The 18833-nt window shown below is 41.2% G+C and overlaps 2 protein-coding genes and 1 pseudogene across 3 annotated transcripts; 1 reads left to right on the top strand and 2 right to left on the bottom strand.

The window, feature by feature from the left end:
* Positions 1 to 4150: 4150 nt before the first annotated feature.
* On the bottom strand, positions 4151 to 7353 carry LOC311604545 (olfactory receptor 12D2-like). The gene is made up of 3 exons (XM_084794490.1): positions 7238 to 7353; positions 5210 to 6182; positions 4151 to 4180 (listed from the first exon to the last, which is right to left on the bottom strand). Exons 1-2 carry the CDS (start codon positions 7241 to 7243, stop codon positions 5253 to 5255), a joined length of 936 nt encoding a protein of 311 aa, XP_084650616.1. The 5' UTR covers positions 7244 to 7353; the 3' UTR covers positions 4151 to 4180; positions 5210 to 5252.
* A 2170-nt stretch (positions 7354 to 9523) lies between these two features.
* Positions 9524 to 10379, top strand: LOC311596617 (tRNA methyltransferase 10 homolog A-like; annotated as a pseudogene). The gene has a single exon. The product of its transcript is annotated as a tRNA methyltransferase 10 homolog A-like (transcript).
* Positions 10380 to 16129: 5750 nt separating this feature from the next.
* OR11A1 (olfactory receptor family 11 subfamily A member 1) lies at positions 16130 to 17108 on the bottom strand (the record flags this gene model as incomplete). Its single annotated transcript, XM_084794469.1, has 1 exon — positions 16130 to 17108. The coding sequence occupies one exon, from the start codon at positions 17106 to 17108 to the stop codon at positions 16170 to 16172; it is 939 nt and encodes a 312-aa protein (XP_084650595.1). The 3' UTR covers positions 16130 to 16169.
* Between the last annotated feature and the right edge of the window lie 1725 nt (positions 17109 to 18833).

Consider the following 18833-nt stretch of genomic DNA (forward strand, 5'->3'; position numbering starts at 1 on the left):
GCATGTCTTTGGGTAATATAGCCATTTTCACAATATTAATGCTGCTAAAATGTGTGTAGGCAAGGTTCTGCCATAATCAGTCATCTTCTTCTCCATGTTTTTTCCTTTTTCTTTAGTCTTCTCTCGTACAATACATCTCAAATGTAGAGTGCAAAAGTAGGTTTCATAGAGACAGCAACACATATCATTCTCTCTCCCCATTATTGTCCCCCACTTCCCTCACACCCCTCCCAACTAACTCCCTTAGTAATCCCTTTCTCATTTTGCTTTTTTGAATATATAGTTAATTACATGACTTATGAGGTAAAATATGCAATATTTTTCTTTCCTCTTCCATTACATACTTTTATTCCCTGCTACCTTTAAACACCTTCCCCAAACCACCTGTTGTACCTTCTTTTTTCTTAATTTCATTTATACTATAATCAGCTTCACAGAACAAAGAAAGCTGTGTACCAGAGTTTCTCTGCCTCAACAAACACAGCTTCCATAAAGTATACATGTATATTCCCATAAAAAAAGGAGAGTATATTCCTCTGGCAATAGACAAAGAGACACCTTGTTGATGCTGTGGTTCTCAGATCAGTCAAGGGCAGAGCAGATGGCAGTCCTTTGTTTGTCCTAGCTTGATGCCTGACTTGGTGGCCAAAGCTCTTTTATGCCAGGGAACATAAAAATCAAATTAAATACAGACAGTGAAGCATGGGAGGAGGAAGACAGACAGACCAGAATTGGAATTCCCCACCACAAGGTCCTGGTGGGGAAAGATGTCCACAGACCTACCCTCCAGCAAGGGCAGACCATAGACACCCAGAGCCCCATCTACCACCATGCAGTGCAGTGAGAGAGGAGGTAGACAGACAGAGACTGACACACCACCCACAGACCTGCCTGTCCTCCAGCACATGACACAGGCAGGCCATAGACACCCACTGGCTGCCACACCATGAATCATGGCAGCAGGATGTCATCCAGAGGCCTGCCAGACATATGACCAGCCTGTAGCAGGAGACTTCACAATGTGTCAATATGTGGTAGACAGATGAGAGAGAAAGAGAAGTGGAGCAGCTTGAGCATTATGAAGAGAGATGGAACTGGTGGAGAGCAGTAGCCTGTTGTAAGTGGCCATCCCCATCACCTGGGGCCATGGTGAGGTCCCAGCCTGAGCTGCCACAGGGGTCTTGTCTGTGTCCATGGCTCATATTACCACCAGAGAGAATTGGGATGTCTCTGGTCAGGGCAGTGGGGTAGAAGAAACCCAGGGGCTCTGCAGCACTCTGAGAACTGGCCCCACCTCTTACCAACAGCAGGCCCATGCATCTCGCCTGGGCAGCACAGTGGAACTAGCCCTGGTTGGGGGGGGGGGATATGCGTAAGCCAGTTGTGAGGGTGTGCGTATGGGAGAGTTGATCCTGCCACCACTCATCTGCCATGTGGTGGCACAGGCACAGAGGTGATGCCCTCATCCCTTGTCACCTTTGGCAGTAGGGAAAGCTGCCCACAGGGTCATGAGCAGGAGACAGACAGCCTTGCCACTCACCAGCTGCAGTCCTGGAGAGAATAGGCCCTGCACATCACCTGGACTGCACAGCAGAGCTGACTTTGGTGGTGGAACACAGATGAGTCAGTCCCAAAGTGTGAGGGAGGGAGAGCTGGCCCAGCCACTCGTCTGCCATGAAATGGCATGGGTGTGAAAGTGATTCCCTCCCCCTTCTGGCCCTTCATCACCTGCAACACTCAGGAGAGCAGACCCTGTATCTTGCCTTAGCAACACAATAGAGCTGTAGATGGGGGAGGGAAATGAGCAACCTCTGAGGGTGTGAGCAAGGGAAAGTTGGCCCCTTCACTCCCTACTATGAAATAGTCTGGGGTAGGGGGATATATGCTCTCTGCCCCCTCACCTCTTACCACCTGAGGCTATCCAGAGAGTTGACCCTGGCCCTGCCCCTTACCAGCTGCAGCACTCAGGAAAATGGGCCCTGCACCTTACCTGGGCAGTCCGGTGGATCTAGCTCTGGACACATAGATGTGGGTGAGCTGACCCAGAGGGAATGATTGCAGGATAGCTGATCCTGCCTCTTTTTTTAAAAAAAAGAGGGGATTTCTTTATTTTTATTTATTGTATATGAGTGTTTTATCTGACAAAGAGGTCATCAGATCACACTATAGATAGTTATGATCCACCATGTGGTTGCTGGGAATTGAACTCAGGACATCTGGAAGAGCAGGTGGCACTCTTAACCACTGAGCCATCTCTCCAGCCCCTGATCCTGCCTCTTGCAGATGGCATTAGGTGGCCTAACCAAGGCAGTGCTGGATAGCTCACCCTGGTGGTTTGCAAACCAGTTCAGCTCCCACCCAAGGCCAGATTCAGGGCTCTGAGTTAGCACACCCAAAAAATCTATATCATTTGCAGACCCTTAAGATGTGTGAAAGGAACAGTCCTGCTGATCCAAAGCAGCAGGATCTCCATGACCCAGGCCAACAACAGGACAACCAGGAGTCCTGGGGAGGATCCAGGATTATGGTGTCACAGAAGCCAGAGACCTTGAACCAGACCAATGACTAATTTCAGTAAACATTTGCAAGTGAAGATGTATGAACAGAAGGGTATACTGTGGAACATACTGTGGTGTACTACAGATTCCATGATGAGATGGTTTCTGTACTTTGTCTTAGTGTGTGTGTGTGTGTGTGTGTGTGTGTGTGTGTGTGTGTGTGTGTGTGTGTGTGTTTTGAGGAGGAGGTTGCAAGTGTGAAGAGTGAATATGAGGCAATGGGGAGATGAGCAGGGCTGAGGTACGTGATGTGAAAGAATCAATAAAGAGTTTTTTAAGGACAATAAAAACAAGTATCTTCATGGGAGGATACAAGGGATGGGATAACCATTGAGATGTAACAAGAATAAATTAATAAAGGAGGAAAAAAAAAGAAACTCTAAAGATACCTATCCCACTGTGTACAGTATATAGGTGTGCATCCTGCACCACCCAGCAGGAATCCTGAAACATTACCTAAATTGGGAAAACATGCTGCCTTTCCTGAAAATGAACAAATTCAGAGCACATTGGATTCCAGAGAAGTGAGTAAAGGAACCCAACTTCACCAGGTAACCCATAAGAAAAATACATACATACATACATACATACATACATACATACATACATACATACATACATCTAAAAACTGTCACACAACCTCGGCAACTTAAATAGATACAAAGACGTTGTTGTTGCTGCTGCTGCTGATGCTGTTTTAATGTGTGTATGGGGTGGGGATATTGTCTGAATGTCTGTCTGTAAACCACACTCATCCAGGAGGCCATAAGAGGCCAACTGATGCCTTGGAACTGGAGCTACAGGCAGTTGTGAGCCACCATGTCAGTGCTTGGAACTAAATCACACTCAGCTGCAAAAGCAGCCAGTGTTTTGCACCATCTTTCCATTCCTTCAAAAGGGTTGTAAACTAAAAACTGGATAGCACTTATTTGAAAAGGAAAGTCTAATCAGGGTGCCACCTCTTAGTCAGAGGCCATCACTGTTACTTGGACAAGATACAAACTGAAATGACTAGAAAGCAGGAAAACAGACACATTCCCTTAATTATTATGAGAAACTCTTCAAGTCTTTAAATCACAACTATGGAGCGTTCTAGGTCAACAGGAAAGGCTTAGCTGGTTGTGATCACCTAACAGTGTGGCCATCTCCTTTGTACCTGCCCTAGATCATCCATCAAGGGCCTCCTTGACTCGGCTATAGCTTCTGCAGCATTGTGGCCCAGTGCAGGAACTGAAGAAGAAAGCTTTTCACTTTTGTACAAAAACAGAGATCTTTTCTTCCATAAAGTTAGGTTTTTTTAAATACCTTTAGTTATTTTGTTTGTTTGGAGGGATAAGGCCATGGACTCCATTACTGGATATGCATTGAATCCATTTCATACTGCCTTTATGTGCATAGATGTGCATTCATACACTAGAGTCTTCTCAGGGCCACATTCCTGAAGAAAATGACTCTCCCTCTCCTGATAGATAGTGACTGACCGAGCTCCTCAGATAGGGGTGGAATTCATGGAGTTTTGTCCGGCTTGATCTTGTGTATGTCTTAGGTATTCAGTCCCAGCCATTGTGAGTTCATGTGTGCAATTGCATCCTCCTGTCTGATGTGCAGCGAACACTGTTTTTCTGCAGACACCAGAGAAAGCACATGAAGCTGGGTGGGATCCATGAACAGTATATAGGAGAGGATTTGAAGAAGAGGGAACAGGGTGGTGGAATAGATCCAAGAACAATATATGCATGTGGAATTATTAGACACAAATATTTTATAAATAAGAGTGGGTTTGAAAAAAATCTAACCACAAGAAGCACTCTTACCTTGGACTTTATTCCATCACTTGAACACTGGTATCTAAGGCTACTCAACACTTAGAATGTTTCTGGGACAAGAGAAGTTACTAAATGGACTTTAAAGAGTATGAACAATCAGATATAAAATCTCAACATCCTTATGCTGATATATATATACATATATACACATATGATATGTTCACTTTATAAAATATTTTGTATATGCATTTTTAAAGCTGGGTGTGGTAGTACACACCTATGAGCCCAGCAATTGAGGGGTGGAAGCAAAATCATGAGGAATTCAAGGCCAGCCCTGGCCACAGAAGACCTCACCTCAAAAATGATGGTGAATAATAAAATTTTAAAAATAAAAACTTTCCCTCCCACCACCAAAAGCCTAACTTTAAAAGCATCAGGATCAGGTTTAAAAGAAATGTTCTTTGCCCTGAAATTTTTCAGTAGCTAGTGTGTGATATGCAACAAACTTTTCCAGTGGAGTAGCCATGGCTTTAATAATTCCTCAAAATAAGAGAGCATAGTGATATTCACCCAACTAATATGAGTTGACAGATGAACAAGTGTAAGTACTAATTATTTACCCTTCACATGGGCAGCATATGCATATTTCTATACTGAGTTACATACAAGACACATTATCACAAGGCAATGTTATCAACTAATAGGCCAAAACCAAATTCAGGAATCAAATTCTATGATTAGAACCCCACAAGTTCAATTTCCTCTTGATTTAATAGCTTAATACAATGTTTTCCATCATTCAACTTTTTCTGTTATATTATGTGTACATCTATTATACATAACAATATATTTTAATTTCTAAAATATATCTTAATTTCATGTTACCTGGTTACTTATGCCTCAGAAGAGGTCTTTAGATGTCTTCAAGTCAGAGCCATCGTCTCACCTTCCTATTCAATGCACTCCTCACTTCCTTGTTTCTCAAGGTGTAGATGAGTGGATTGAGGGCAGGAGTGACCACACTGTACATGATGGCAACAATTCGGTCCTGATCCAGAGAGCTGCCTGAGGTAGGACGGATGTAGGTGAAGAGAACAGGAGCATAGAACAGTATGACAACCATGAAGTGAGAGGCACAGGTAGACAGTGCTTTGTGGAGCATGCTGCAAGACCGGGTCTTGAGAAAAAGATAACTGATGATGTAGAAATAGGACAGAAATGTCAGAAAAAAGGGGACAGAGGCAATGGTGCCCGTTACTGTATTGAGCAGCCAAAGATTGAGCTCAGTGTTTCCACAGGCCAGATCCAACAGTGGTTTAACATCACAGAAGAAGTGATGGACATGATTGGGACCACAGAACCTTAAACGAGACGTCAGTGTGGAGTGAAGCAAGGCATGGAGAAAAGCAATGGTCCAGATGGTAACAGCCATTAGGATACAGACCTGGTGATTCATGATTACAGAGTAGTGGAGTGGTTTGCAGATTGCCACAAAGCGGTCGAATGCCATCACTGCCAGCAACAGGGACTCTGTGGTACCCAAGAAGTGGAAGAAATGAAGCTGAGTTATGCATCCCAAAAAGGAAATTGCTTTGCTCATAGAGAGGAAGTTCTCCAGCATCTTTGGCACTGTCACAGTGGAGTAGCACATATCCAGACATGCTAGGTTTCCCAGGAAGAAGTACATGGGTGAGTGGAGTCTTGGATCTGAAATGATGATCATCAAGATGGCACCATTCCAAGTTATATTGACAAAGTAGATGGTGAAGAAAATAGCAAATAGAAAAGGCTGTGGTTCTTGTATGTCTGTCACTCCCAGAAGGAAAAACTCAGTGACAGAGGTTTGATTCAACATCACCTGAAAGAAAAGACAACATGGTTTGTGGAACACAACCTGGGATGAGACCAATCAATCTTTCCAGATTAGAATTTCCTTGCTAAGACAAAGAGAACAAGGAAGATGGGGAGGAGGATAATGAGGGGGAAGAGGAGGAAGTGGAGGAGGAGGAGGAAGAAGAAGAGAAGGAAGAAGAAGAGGAGGAAGAAGAAGAGAAGGAGGAGGAAGAAGAGGAGGAGAAAATCAAAGCTCTGTATAAGGCAGCCTCAAATCCTGTATAGTATTTGGTTGTTTAGATCTTGAACAGCCATGGTTTCCAACTTAACTATTTTTAAATTTTAGATTCATCATTAACACTTTTATTCTCTGTGAGTTTTATGTTGTGTGGTCCACACACCATCATCTCTGGCTATGGACATCTACATTTGAATAAAATTTTCTTCTCTAAGTCAATTCTGTGATGTGCTGATTTTTAAAATATCCTACTATGTCATTCTTCTTTACCTAGTGAAATACTTCTCAAAAAATCTAAGAGTAAGAGTCAGGAATAAAATAATTTCATCATAAAGTCTCTGAAGAAATAGAAAAGCCCTAAAACAACAGTAGCCACTTGTTTTTAGGTTATGACTGCTGAAGATGCTATTATATTAATCTCTTCCTGGCCCACAGGCCTAGTAAAGCAAGGAACTCTATTTGATGGAAAAGGGGAAGGGGAGATCAAAACCACATAGTCTGTGTTAATTTTGAGGTATTTTGAAAATCTTGTTGCTATTTTAGATGATAGGCTTATTGTCTTGCTATCCTCTGAGCCTGAACATTTTGTCCAACAAGAAATCAAATGACATGGTCAATGAAAAGTGTTGCTGTGCATATCTGTTGTCTCCTTGTGCTCAGACTTTCTTCCCCGAGATCCTGAAACACAAATCTGCTTTCTGAGAGCTCAGTCCCTTCCTTGTTTCACCAAAAACCATCTCCTTAAGTGTCGATGCCTTTGGTCTCTATAAATCCTACTTTTGTCTCATGGCATATGTTAACCCACCCTTCAGCTATGAAGGTATATTCCAGGTCTAACTCACCTTCATTACCGTTCCTCTAGCAGGTTCCTGGTAGCTATGTTGGAAAATGCCAGAGTAGCCTGTCAGCCTGCTTCATACCAATTCTCTTCAAAGTTGCCACAGGTTGCCAGCTCTTCTTAATTATAAAACATGTTTTCTTTATCTCACCTCACTTTTCATAATAAGAAATTATGCCCTCTAGTAAGGAAATGCATTCATCTTCATTTTTTGTTGAATTGACCAAAAATATTTTATTCAGTGAATGATTAAAATCTTTAAGAATTAAGAATGAGTAGTTCATTATAAGACATGACTTAGAACTAAATCTGTACTGATTACTTCCTTTAAAATTTTCTTTTGGTTATTTTATCAAAGGTGTTTGGCTGTACTGAAAATGGATGAATCAGCTTCCTCTCTGCTCCTTTTCTTTTAATAGATGCCATGTGTAGGAAAGGCAAGCTGGGATACCTGAGACCCTTTAAGAGTTGGGACACAGAGGTAGAGAGTAAGAACTGGAAGAAAATCTGAAGAGACTGGCCCACATAGAGTCACTTCATGAAAACAATATAGTTGGAGTTCTGAGAAGAAGTTAATTTAATGTGACCAGATTAAAAGGGGAATTAAGTAGGGAAAGTTCTAGAGCCCACGACACTTTGGCTTTACCTTGGAGATGAGTTTTTAGAATTGACCTCTACTCCACCTCCACAAAGGCATCTTCCAACAGAGTAACTTTCTTTGACAGCCAGGCATAGTATATTTTAAAATTCTTACTACTACTTTTTAAAATGAAAATAATATTCTAAGCACTACCATCATTTGTGTTTTTCTGACCCATAAGATAGAATTTCATCAAAAATATATTGGGGGAAAAAACTCAAGAAACAATAAACCAAACAAGAGACCAACTTTCCCTGAGTTTTAAAGATCGTTGATTGCCACATTTCTCCCTATGACATGACTTCTTTCACTACAGCTTCAATATTTAGAGATTATAGATTTGCCTTGGGTAATGCCTAAACAACCAGGCATGGTGAGTTGTGAAGGAGACATGACGGTAAAAGTGTGGGAAAGAATGTGTCTTTATGATCCATAATAGGAAGTTTGTCCATTATAAAATTGGAAACCAGCTCTAAATCTTAAACACTTGTTCTAATGCCAGCAAGAGGTAGATCACAACACGAAAGCTATGGGCAACTTCCCAACCTATCTCTGGATTCATTTTCTTACATGACTGGAGTGGTAAAAGGTACTTTCGGGGCTCTGCTTCTCGTGATTGTAAGTAATAGAAAAAATATATGAGGTAATAGATCCTGTTAGATAAATAAGCTCCGGCCACAAGGATAAATTATTTGCACTGAGTCCAAAAGGATAAATTGCCTTCTGAAAATTATTCCTCACCTCTTGAAAAAAATCTACTGGCTCTAAAAATCATGAGAGTCTAAAAATCATAAGATTCTAAAAACAGAAGTCCTGAGAGAGCTTGTCCCCTGGTGCCAAGAATTATTGTAAGAGTAAGCAAAAAGCTGTCTTATGAAGTCACCACTTTTCTGTTGTGCTTTCTGTTGTCTAATTATGATTAATCCTTAATTGAAAACAAAGGACAATCCAAGTCTCCATGGCCTAATCAGTTTCCTCAGCCAAACTTCCATTCATTTCCTCAGATAGAGGTAGGGCTTCATTGTCTGTTCCTGAGGACTCCCTGGAAAAACACCCTGCAATTTAAAGTGGAAAGAAAGTTGGAGATGAACATTAACCAATTGTTCATGTTACACTGACAGCACAGTATAGAAAGTTGTTAACACTTTACCACAAATCAACAGAACCAAGTTGTTCTAGGTATCATGATGTAACTCTTCAACACTGTGCCCTACCCAGAAAGAAAAAAGAAAAACTCTAATCCTAAATATCACTTTCCTTTCATGTCTTTGATAACCTAAATGTTTAGTTAATTTAATTAATTATTAACAGTTAAGGTCATATCTTTTTAATATTTTTGTAATGGAGTACCATTGGTTTTTTTTTTAAGTAAAACTGTCAAGAAGATTAAAGTTATTGATATCTGAGTATTTGGCAAAACATTTTGCAAAAGATAAATGAAGTAGATTTAAATTAAGTCCTTGCTTACAAGTATAGGGCTTACTTAGGTCCACAAAACTTACTTAAAAACCTGGGTGTGGATGCAACCACAGCCTCTGCCCTTGGGAATTGAAGCTTCCAAAAGGGGACTAATGTAGGTCCAAGAACACCTCAGAAAGACTTTCTGGCCTCACCCTGGCATTTCCCACAGACCCTGTGGCTTGAAACAAAATGTCTTCTGAAATGCTGCCAGCATCCATTGAGCCTCCTAATGTGGAAAGAAAGCCTGTGAGGGTGAAGGAGAAGAGGAGAAACAGAGTCAAGATGTGACTCAGGGACTGAGCCAATATCTAAACAACAAATGCAGACGCTGATGAAACTGCAGCCGTGGGAAGAACAGTGAGAGCATGTCCAAGGAAAAACAAAAACCTAAAGAAAAACACAGGAGAAAGAAATTAGAACGGCAGTGTCAACTGGACTCCAACTCAGATGGAAATGACAGAAAACGTATTCAATGACGTGTTGTTCACAGCAGCATCCACCTTATCGTCGACTGGAGCTTTGATGACTTGATGTTAAAGGATATTAAGAAACTTCATAAACTGATTTAATGACGTTACACAGGAAACCAACAAGCATTACATCCTGTGCAACTTTACTTGACAAGCCATGGAGGTCAACTGAAAAATGGCAAAGGATGAGTCACCTGGAAGGATGTACACATCACTGTAGTGAACTCACAAAAAAAAAAAAAAAAAAGAGGACCTGGTGTGTCTGACATCAGACTCACCTAACGTACTGAAGGGCAGAGATGAGTCGCAGGCCTGTGTGACTGGGAGAGTTAGCGGATGACAACCATCACAAGGGACTCACTTTTAAACAAGCATCCAGCTACGGAATTGAACATGCACAGCTCCCTCTTGCAGATTTTGTGAATATGAATAGTTGAAACACATGGACTCCCTGTGTTTCACATTACCTGTGTGTTTGAAATTATCCTGGAGTTCTTGGAAACTAGAGACTGGCCAGAGGCATCTTTTTACAATCTTACCTCCAACGGAAAGGAGCCTATGCACAAGATCCGTAAAAGCTCTCCTCGAGACCAGCAGTCCCTGCCAGGGTGATGGGACAGTGCCAGTGAGGGAGAGCATTGAAGGAATGACCCAGGAATGACCACAGAAAGAGAATCAGGGCCAACAAAGCAGCCTGGAGTCTGCAGCAAGCCCTGCCCCACAATAACCTTCCCGTGCTCTCCTCTCACTGGAGAGACCCAGACAGACAACGCAGTGCTTCACAGAGTCCTCAGACTGCAGGAACACTGGTCCTCTCTCATCTCTGTTATGGAGTTTTAAATCTTTTTCAAGAGTTAATTGACAATGAAAAACCCTTTTAGCACTAAGAAAAGATTGTGTTTCTCTCTCTCTCTCTCTCTCTCTCTCTCTCTCTCTCTCTCTCTCTCTCTCTCTCTCTCTCTCTGTGTGTGTGTGTGTGTGTGTGTGTGTGTGTGTGTGTGTGTGTGTGTGTGTAAGACTTAAAATTATGATTTCAAGATTGTTTTAAGTCTCAAATCAGAATCACGGAGGGTGTTGCCATGCTAGTATGCCTTCATTCTTCAGTTACTGGAGTATCCTTCAGGACATGCCCTCTGACCGTTGAACTTTGTTCTTTTATGTTTCTATCTGTGTCTTTTTGGTCTGATGCCTATTTGTTGGAGCAGATGTTCATAACTGTCCTGTGAGTCTCCTAGAATGTTGAACTTGGGAAGCTACGATTCTACCTATAGCTTTTGTGTTCAGTGCAGTTCTTCCCAAGAAATACATTAATTCTAGGAGGAATACCAGTTGTTTGCTGGGCTCAACAATTCTTTCCTTTTGGATTATGGAGCCCATTCCTGTGCCTCCCTTGAGATGATAGAGCCCATTCCTGTGCCTCCCTTGGGATGATGGAACCCATTCCTGTGCCTCCCTTGGGATGATGGAGCCCATTCCTGTGCCTCCCTTGGGATGATGGAGCCCATTCCTGTGCCTCCCTTGGGATGATGGAACCCATTCCTGTGCCTCCCTTGGAATGCCTTCTTATGCTTCTGAAATAGTCAAAACAATAATATTAAATCCCTTAATGACAATAATTTATTCAATTACAAAATTAAAGTTTTGCTTTCCATATTATTTTGTAAGGCTGTTATTTTTGAAGAATCAATTTGTCTTTATCTTAATCTAAAGCAAAACAAAAAGCTATCCTTTCTTTCCATATATTTTCCATACATCTAACATATTTCCATAGATATTAGATTATAATGTGAATATTATGCAGCTACCCCCTACTATAGCAGTTCGACTAATGTAAATGTGTGTCTGTAAATTGCATACTCATGTAGGAAAATATGCATGCAATAATGTTTATATCCATCCACATCATGTTTAGCTTTCATGTTTTAATCCATGGTGGCAGGACTGACATTTATTGCTTGAGGAGTGGGTGTGTGGAATAGACTAATATGAATTCATTAAATGCCCAAATCCAAAATTAAACAGGAGTTTGGAAATTGACCAAGGAAGACAGAGCAGAGGGTTAGCTGTTCTGCTTCTGCATAATAATCTCAGAGAAGCATATTTGGATCACGTGCCCCTGGCACTATGCAGTAGGACTCTAGCAGCTCTCACTGAACTCTGACAAGATCAGATCCTTGTCTCTCTCTTTACTATATAATGCACATGCTGTGTTAGCATCACACTTAGACAGAAGTTTATTAGGCTTAGTATTGATGTTACCCGTTATTTTTGTTGTTTATTCTTAATTACCTATTGTAGCTAGCTCTTTCGAAGTTTACAAACAAACTACATAACAGTTATACTACCGTTCTAAAAAAACAAATTTCATGTTGTTACTGTACAAAAAAAAAAATAAATGTGAGTATGGCTGCCTACCTGTCCAGTACTCTAGAGCTTATTGATTATAGAGGGTGGAGAGGCGACAAAATCCACTTCAGATTTATCTCTTTTGATTCCCTGAAACTGTATGTCTTCCCACTAACTCTCAGAGAACCAAACACACTGGACTTGTTAAGTGTATCTAATAGTGTAGACGCTCTAGGGACCATGGGTACCATGCTTTATAAAATAAAAATAGCTTGTGTAATAGCCTTGCACCTGGTCCTGGGGATTTGAAAATTCTTACCTAGTCTCATGCCCTCTTTTCCACTGCAGGGAAGTTATTGTCCTCTCTTCCTTTTCTGCTGGCTTACCTTCTAGCCTTATCACTTTCTTAGTGTTTGGGTAGAATAAGCTTAGGCAAAAGGGTGTATCATGTGAAACACTATAGCATGCTGAAACTTCCACAGCAAGATTGCTTGCTTGTTTGTTTGTTTTTGTTTGTTTGTTTGTTTGTTTTCTCAGGAAAGGCAGAGGGTAGATTCGGAGGGACTAGGAGATGAGTGGTATTAGGGGTCATAATGTGACATTCACAAAGAATCAATAAAGTTAAAAAACAATCAGATAATTCAGGGTCCTGAGCTCAGGTTGAATCCTCATTTTGATATTAATAAACATTTGTTGCATTTGCACAATGTGTGGTAGGGTCACGGTGCCTACAAGAAGATCCTGGAGGACAAAGATGGAAGCTTTTACAATAGAGACACCAGGATGTTATAGATGCCAGGACTGTGGGGCATCTGCTAGGGAAATGTGTTGAATGGAACCAGCCATTATTTCTGCATCCTTATTCTTCCCTCGGGAAATATTTGGATGTTTACTCTGTGCCATTGTATGTAGAAAATGTGTAAACATTGAGATGGAGAGAAGCCACACAGGAAGACAAGGCATTGCCCACTCCTACCTCAGTCTCCATCTGATTATTTACCCATTCCACAATGAAGGTTTGCTGCCCTTTTTGTTTCAAACACTAGATGTGCAGTGGGAAGGAAGCTCATATTCAGTTTCTGTCCTACTGTCCATATTGTCTTGTGCAGGAGGCAAACATCAGATGAAAGCCTTAATAAATAGTTCAAGAAGATAATTGGTGACATCGTCTATATTATGACTGGCCTAAAGGCAGAATAAAAGATGTAGCCAAAGAAACACAAGGGTACTCTAAGAAAGGAGCTAAGGTTAGGGTAAGCCCTACACGTATGACCTCTGAGAATCACATCACAGTTGCGCATGTGTTGTGAGGCATTGAAAGAGTGTGTGAAAAACAGTTGTAAAGTCGGCTACAGATCAGTGGAGAAATTTGGAATTATATTGTAAAGACAACACTGATGGCAATGATGAAAAATATGCTAAATATTCTGGTGGCCTGGTAGACGTGCTTTTATGTGTGCAAATTTGCACATGTGGGGAAGTGCATGTATGTATGTCCTCTCTTCTATTCCATCTTCCAAATGGCTGCTTTGAGCTAGAATAATTCTTATTTCTGTTACTATGGCTCTGTAATATTATCTAAGTCCTTGAGTTATGGTGCCTCCAGCATTTTTCTTTCTGGTTAGAATTGCTTTATATATTCATGGACTTTAGTGCCTCCATATGAATGTTAGGGTTTTTTTTTCCTGATTTGGTAAAGAATGACATTAGGATTTTAATGGAGACTTCCAATGATTTCAATAATATAGCCATTTCCCAATAACAATCTTGCCAATACATAAGCATTGGAGGATGCCCACCAGTGTGTATGTGTGTGCATGCAAGCGTGTGTGTGTGTGTGTGTGTGTGTGTGTGTGTGTGTGTTTTCATGGATATGCAGGCACACATGCATGTGTATGTACAAGCATGTGTAAGCCAGAGGACAGCCTTAGTAATCATATTATATCTCAGGTATTGTCCTCATTTCATCTTTTGATATAGAATCTCTCATTGGCCTTGAACTTGTCAAATAAGGAGGACGGGTGGCTGGCAAGCCCAGGCGTCTGCCTGTCTCCTTTTCCCATAACTGTGATTACAAGAGAGTACCGTCACCATAACTATGTAGCACCATACTTTTTTCCTTTAAGAACAATAAAGAGCATTTTATTAAATCACAAGGTTCTACACTAAGACTTACTATTTAGCCAACAGACCATTAGCAACGTGGCACAATATTATATGTAAGAAGCATGTATTGTGTGATTAGAAAACAATTTAAACCACACAACTTTTTCCCTTTTTAATCTGTCTCTAGGTTACTCACAGGTCTTTGATCCTGTATTTTTCTAGGTAGGTTCTTGAGGATTGAACTCCAGTCTCTGAACTTACAGGGTACCTGTTTCCTGAGGTATCTCTTAAGCATGTTGTTCATTATGTGTATCTTTGCATCTTTAAATTACAATACAAATGAAATTTGTTCTTTGACAACTTCATGTGTGTATGTAAAATAATCTGACTATTCTTATTCATTTACCCTCCTATCTCCTTCTCATCCCACTAACCTGTTCTCAACCCTGCAAGTCCACTCCCCATGTTCATGTGTTTAGCCAAGGTCGTCTTTATGACTGTGAGCATGGGACTATCCAGTTGACTTTGACCAAGGTGTTTTGTATGACCATGAGTATAGGTCTATACATTGGAGCCTTTAACCAAGGCGGCCTATATTATCATGGGCAGAAAACTATTCATTGGAGCCTAGAGAAAAACTATCTTTATAAGGAGGAAAACATAGTAAAAATGAATATGTGCAATATGTACACAATTTGTAACCAGAACAATCCTTTGATAATCTCTAAAATTTTCTAGCAGGTGTGCATTCACTACCACTACACTGTGCTCTATTTTTGTATGTGTTTCTATAACAAAAAGAAGTCACATAGTAAATAAGTAATTAAAAATCGCTTTTAATATTTGTAAATTCACATATATCAGGCCTAGCAATTTATGTTCTGAAGTTGTATTATAGAAAAATGTAAATGTATAAAAAGTTGAGTTTTTTAAAGCTGAATATAGACAAACATTCCTAACAGAAGGTTATTTAAACTAGTCAGTTATGGTCAGCCATATAAAGAAGCTCAAAAGAAAAAAAAAGGAAAATAGTTAACATAGGATTTGTTCATGATGTATTATTTAGTGAAAAGACAGATCCCAAATTCTATTACACAGTTTGTAGACACTCACATACAGGAGTAAAGGACTCTTTAAATGTCATATTATGATAATATAAACACGAATCAATTCTAAATTTGTTTCATTATTAATATTTTCTTTAATTTTTTTTCTTCAATCAGTAGGGCTACATTCAGCAACTGGCTACAGAGTAATAATTCAGTACGTGTCTTCACTGTGTGATGATCAAAACAGTGCACTGTTTATGATGTATCCAACTTAAAATATTATATTAGTTTACATAATCTTTTAAACTAATTGTCTTAGTCGGTGTTCTGTTGCTGTGAAAAGACACCATGACCATGGCAATACTTATAAAAGAAAGCATTTAATTGGGCCTGGCTTATAGTTTCAGAGGGTTAGTCCATTATGATGACAAGAAACATGGCAGCACACAGGCAGACATGGTGCTGGAGAAGTAGCTGAGAGTTCTACATCTGGATCAGCAGACATCAATCAAAAAGAGAAAGAAAAAAACAGCCACCTTGGCTGGCTTGGACTCTTGAAAGCTCAAAGCACACGCCCAGTGACACACATTCTCCAACAAGGCCACGTCTCTTATTCCTTTCAAAAGGTGCCACTCCCTGATGGCTAAGCATTGAAAGCTATGAGCTTATGGGGGCTACTTTTACTCAAACCACCACACTAACATTTGAAAACTGTTAAACTATTATCTTTCCCTGGGCATAGTTCAGAAGACCTAAGGGGAAATTCTGAGAAAGAACCAAGTTACTTGTCTCCAGTCGGCTGTGGGAGATTTTTCAATCAAGACAATAAAAATCCAGTAAAAAATCTTCACTGCCCTCCTTCGATCACGTTTCAGTTGGTTTGCAGTAGAGAAGACTTCTTAGTGCCTGGTGCACCTCCCGGTTCCTCAAAGTATAAATGAGGGGGTTGAAGATGGGAGTGACCACTGTGTAGAGCAAGGCAACGACCTTGGAGAGGAGCTGGGAATGGACAGCAGAGGGCGCAATGTACAAGACCATGAGCGTCCCATAGAAAGTGGACACCACAGCCAGGTGAGAGGAGCATGTGGAAAAGGCCTTGGTCCTGGCTCCGGATGGAACTCTCAGCACAGTCGCCACAATCTGTGCGTAGGAGACCAGAACCAGCCCAAAGGGGACAGTCAGGAAGACAACAGAGAGAACAAATGTAGTCACCTGGGCGACTCCGGTATCTGAGCAAGCCAGTGCCATCAAAGGTGAGAAATCACAGTAAAAGTGATCGATTTGGTTAGGGCCACAGAACCTCAGCTGGGCCATCAGAGCAACAACTAGTCCATCTACCATGAAGCCAGACAGCCAGACAGTGAGCACCAACCTCAGGCACCACTGGGGCCCCATCAGGAGCGGGTATCGTAGGGGATGACAGATTGCGAGATAGCGATCGTATGCCATCACAGCCAGCAAGAAACACTCATCTGTAGCCATGGAGCCGAAGATAAAGAATTGGAGCAAGCAGCCAGACACAGAAATGGTGGCCTCCCGTAGGAAGCCCTCCAGCATTTTAGGTACCACTGTGGAGGTATACACAATCTCGATGAATGATAGGTTCACCAAAAAGAAATACATAGGCGTATGAAGTCTCTGGGCACTGACCACAACCACCACAATGAGCATGTTCCCTGTGATGATGCAGGTATAGATGATGGCGAACACAGAGAAGAACAGGATGTGTAGCCCAGGGGCCTCATGGAAGCCAAGAAGTACAAACCCCGTGACTGTTTCGTTTCCGGTGGAGACACTTTCCATGGGATCGTTTGGTTTTCCACTTGGCTTGACGGTAACTGGAGAAATTTAGTGTGTCTCTGTTTTTTGTTGCAACCTGTTGGTAAGACGAGATGACAGAGTGTGAAAAACGAGGATGGGTTAAACTAGTCTTTATCTTTTTATTCTTTAATTATTACCATTTCAGATCGTCTTTTCCCATACTCTCTAATGGAGCATATTCCTAATGGCCTAAGGGAGTTTAAGCATATTCAATATTTCAATAAAACCCAAAACTTTGTGAACTGGACTACCATGTGTGTCCCTTGACAAATGCTTAGCTTCTATAACCACAAACAAAAATACTACAAAAGTATTGAAATTTTTCCTGGAATTTCATTATCGCTGTTAATCATCTTTACCTCAACAGCCTCTCCGGTCTCCACCACCACATAGTCACCGAAGTATCACCAACTCCTTTGATTTCCTATCATTTCTTCCTCTATTTCCCACTCCTATGTGTGCGCAACGGCCCACTGGGTAACCTTCTTGCCTCAAGTTTTTAGAATCTTTGATCTAAATGACCTTCTGAAAGTACAGTTTCTTTAGTTCACTAGAGGCTTGAGCTAAGGTGTGATAAATGGTGCTGAGTGTAGGAGCTGTGGGAACACAGGAGGAAAAGAAACCCAGACTCAGGTCAGTGGGGTAGAGGGTGTGGGAATCAAGGTCAGGAAAGCTTCCTGAAGGCAGTAGCTTTTGAACCTATCTTAAACCTACATGAAGCCAGGTAACAGTGGGCCAGCCAGAAGAGAGTGAACTGGGCAGTGTGGCCCTGGTGCACAGGTGTTTGCTGGAGCACAGAGCTTCTGAACAGCTGAAGTGATCCTCGTGTGGCTGGTGGGACTTCACATGCAGACCAAGTGGTGTCTGCTTTTGACTACAGAAAGACTATGTGGATGGCTAGGAGCAGAGGAGAGTGGTCGAAGAGAAAGCAAGAGCAGGCTATACACATAATTTCATAAAATTTTAAACTGTTTCTGCTCCATAGTAGTAACACGAGTATATACCATTTATAACGTGAAATCCAGGTTGTCTAAGACAAGAGCTGCCTGAGAAGATGAAGCTGATGGCTCAGGGCCAAGAGTCTCAGGAGGCTGCATGCTGCTTATGCCTTTGCCACAGGCTGAGTCTGTATACTGCATGAAGTTGCATTTTCTACTCCTGTGTAGCACTAGTATTACACTCTCAGATATATTAATAACAATTAATAATAATAATAATAATAATAATAATAATAATAATAATAATAATAAAATTAATAGCTTAAGTAGCAGTCTCCTCTTGACTAGCCATGTTTCCTTCTTCAGCAATCTCATACTGAGTATATAGAGGATATTATTTTAAACCTTGAAGGTTCCCAGTAAGTAAAGACAGGCCATTACCTTAAGGAGCCTTATGTTATAGATACACACATCAGCACACAGAGGAAGCAGATGAGTTAAGCCTCAATGAACTAGTTCTGGGAGAATGGTGCTGAGTAGCCTACTATTGCTGTGGAAAACCTAAGGGGAGGTGAGGGTATTCCAGACAGAAAGAAAACTATGACTAGATTCTGAGGCAAGAAACGTCACAGCATGTGAGAATGAAAACGAGGCTGCAAGGCTAAGTAGCCAGGAATGATCAGGAAAGTTCATCTCTGAATAATGATAAGGAAGTATAGTGGTTCTCAACCTGTGGGGTGTGACCCCTTTGGGAGTCAGATGACCCTTT

The sequence above is a fragment of the Acomys minous genome, assembly GCF_964271855.1.
Source record: "Acomys minous genome assembly, chromosome: 1".
NCBI classification, from domain to species: Eukaryota; Metazoa; Chordata; class Mammalia; order Rodentia; family Muridae; genus Acomys; species Acomys minous.